At 56.9% G+C, this 2,192-nt stretch overlaps 1 protein-coding gene across 5 annotated transcripts in view; it reads left to right on the top strand.

Annotated features, from left to right (window-relative positions):
• Dgkz (diacylglycerol kinase zeta) overlaps positions 1–1,571 on the top strand; it is a 41,923-nt gene extending 40,352 nt beyond the window's left edge. For all 5 annotated transcript variants that reach the window (XM_031371054.1, XM_031371055.1, XM_031371056.1 and 2 more), the window contains 4 exons: positions 106–226; positions 302–335; positions 550–649; positions 865–1,571. In XM_031371054.1, coding sequence (XP_031226914.1) covers positions 106–226; positions 302–335; positions 550–649; positions 865–981 — 372 coding nt within the window. In that variant the 3' untranslated portion in view covers positions 982–1,571. The remainder of the gene's footprint in view (positions 1–105; positions 227–301; positions 336–549; positions 650–864) is intronic.
• The last annotated feature ends 621 nt before the right edge of the window (positions 1,572–2,192 follow it).

Below are 2,192 nucleotides of genomic sequence, written 5' to 3'. Positions count from 1 at the left end.
AAGCCCTAGAAGTACCTAGGGAGTAACTTGGGTGAGCCTGTGCCTGGGTCCATGCCTTTGAAGGTGGGCTATCCAGCCCTGCTCTGCCCTGCCCCCTGCCCTCAGCTCCAGGAGCTACACCGAGCAGGAGGTGATCTCATGCACCGTGACCAGCAGAGCCGCACACTCTTGCACCACGCAGTCAGCACTGGCAGTAAGGAAGTGGTCCGCTATCTGCTGGATCATGGTGAGCTGTGTTGCTGGGGCTGAATGGGAGAAAGGGGGATGCCAGGCGCTTAGCACCCCTTCCCTTTATCTGCAGCACCACCAGAGATCCTTGATGCTGTGGAGGAGAAGTGAGTATCTGAGACACAGGCCCCTGGTTCACCTGAAAACCACCTTCCTTCAGTCCTAACCGTATTGGTCACCCAGAGCCCAAGAACCCTTTCTGGCCAGCACAGAGTACCCTTCCCCCTCTTGCCAAACTCCTGCCCTTTCTAATGGCTGTTGGGAGACTGCTAGGCAGGCCCAGAGAACTGGAAATGTCTACAACCAGCCTCTCTCCCCCAGTGGGGAGACCTGTCTACACCAGGCAGCCGCCCTGGGTCAACGCACCATCTGCCACTACATTGTGGAAGCTGGGGCCTCCCTCATGAAGACAGATCAGCAGGTGAGTTGCCTGACAGAACACAAACCCGCCCTTTCCCAGACTTGGAGGCAGGGCTAGGAAATTTTAAGCTCTTCTGAACCCACAGTCCAGGTCTTGAGAAACCTGAGCCAGCAGGGGGAAACCTTATGACCTCTGAGGATACCCTCCCCCTCTGGCTGGGTAGAAGAGCCCCTGCACTTTCCTAAGGCCTTGGGGGCCCTTCCATCCTTCTCCAGGGCGACACTCCCAGGCAGCGAGCTGAGAAGGCTCAAGACACAGAGCTAGCTGCCTACCTGGAGAACAGACAGCATTACCAGATGATCCAGCGCGAGGACCAGGAGACAGCTGTGTAGTTAAGGGGACCATGGATCAACGAGGGACACTACCAGAGCACTAGAGCTCTCCTTGTCCATCTCACTGCCACATTCCTGTCAGATGGCTATGGGGGGACCCTGCCACAGGGAAGGAGCCCCGTGCCACCCCCTGAGAAGCCGTTCAGATCTAGGGCTGGACTCTAAGGAGCTGGACTCTCACCTGTCCCTGGTTTCATGGGGAACAGGAAACAGGCTGGGCTGGCTGGGTCCCTCCCTTCAGGGCAGCCTCCCCCTCACCACAGCAGATGGAAGGGCTGGACAGAGCTCAGCATCGCTGTCAGGGAGGCCTGCTCTCAGCAGGATTCTCGAAAGCAGCCTGATCCTTTGGGCTCTCTGGAGGGTTCTGGGTGCCTAGCCTTCCTGTCTGATCCACCCACCCTGGGCGTCCCAGAAACCCAAGAGCCTGCTGTATTCACCTGCCCGCTGCCCTGCTTGGCACCTGCCCTGGTCTTCCTCCTCATGTACCCAGTCATTTCATTTTGGACTGTAAGGCCTGGGGTGGGGGGTGGGGCTCCCACGGTGACTTGTTTACAGCTGGGTGTGACTCAGTAAAGTGAATTTTTTTTCCTTTCTTGTTTTCCTTTTTTTCTTGTGGGGGACTCTCGTGAGCAATGGCGTGTGGTGGGTATTCCTTGGGGTGGGGGAATGGCTACCAACATCTCAGACTACATCGGGAGTCCTTAACTGAGATGAGTCTGCCCTGCTCCTGACCTCTGCTTAGGGATTTAGGCTCACAGGGCCAGGGGCGGAGCTGATTTCTCCAGCTTCCCGCTCCCGCTGGGATGATAACAATGAAAGTAAAAGAGGTGGGGCGGGGGCTAGGCGTGCGTTCTTGGGTCCATTGGCCCTGTGCCCTGGAGTAATCTCCTCCCCCTTGGCTTGTCCTGGGGGATCTGCTTGAAGTGAGTCTGAGGCCCCAGGGTCAGGGGTGGGCGGTTATCACCTCCGGCGAAACCAGGTCTGGAACTTCTCAGACAGCTCTTGTCACCGACAAGATTTGCCAAACTCAGTTCTGTGTGCTCCCCATCCCCCCAACGCCCCTCCCTCTTCCTCCTTCAAACCTACACTAGAAAAGAGCTCTTGAGCCTTGCTCACCCGGAGCCATCTGAGGTCCCTGGTACCCAGCTCCCCGACACATCAGAGACCCTCCTTGCACTCTGAGTGAACTGATAAAAAAAAAAAAAAAAAAA

This window comes from Mastomys coucha, unplaced genomic scaffold, assembly GCF_008632895.1.
Source record: "Mastomys coucha isolate ucsf_1 unplaced genomic scaffold, UCSF_Mcou_1 pScaffold15, whole genome shotgun sequence".
NCBI lineage: Eukaryota > Metazoa > Chordata > Mammalia > Rodentia > Muridae > Mastomys > Mastomys coucha.
This window is presented reverse-complemented; position numbering and strand designations above follow the sequence as displayed.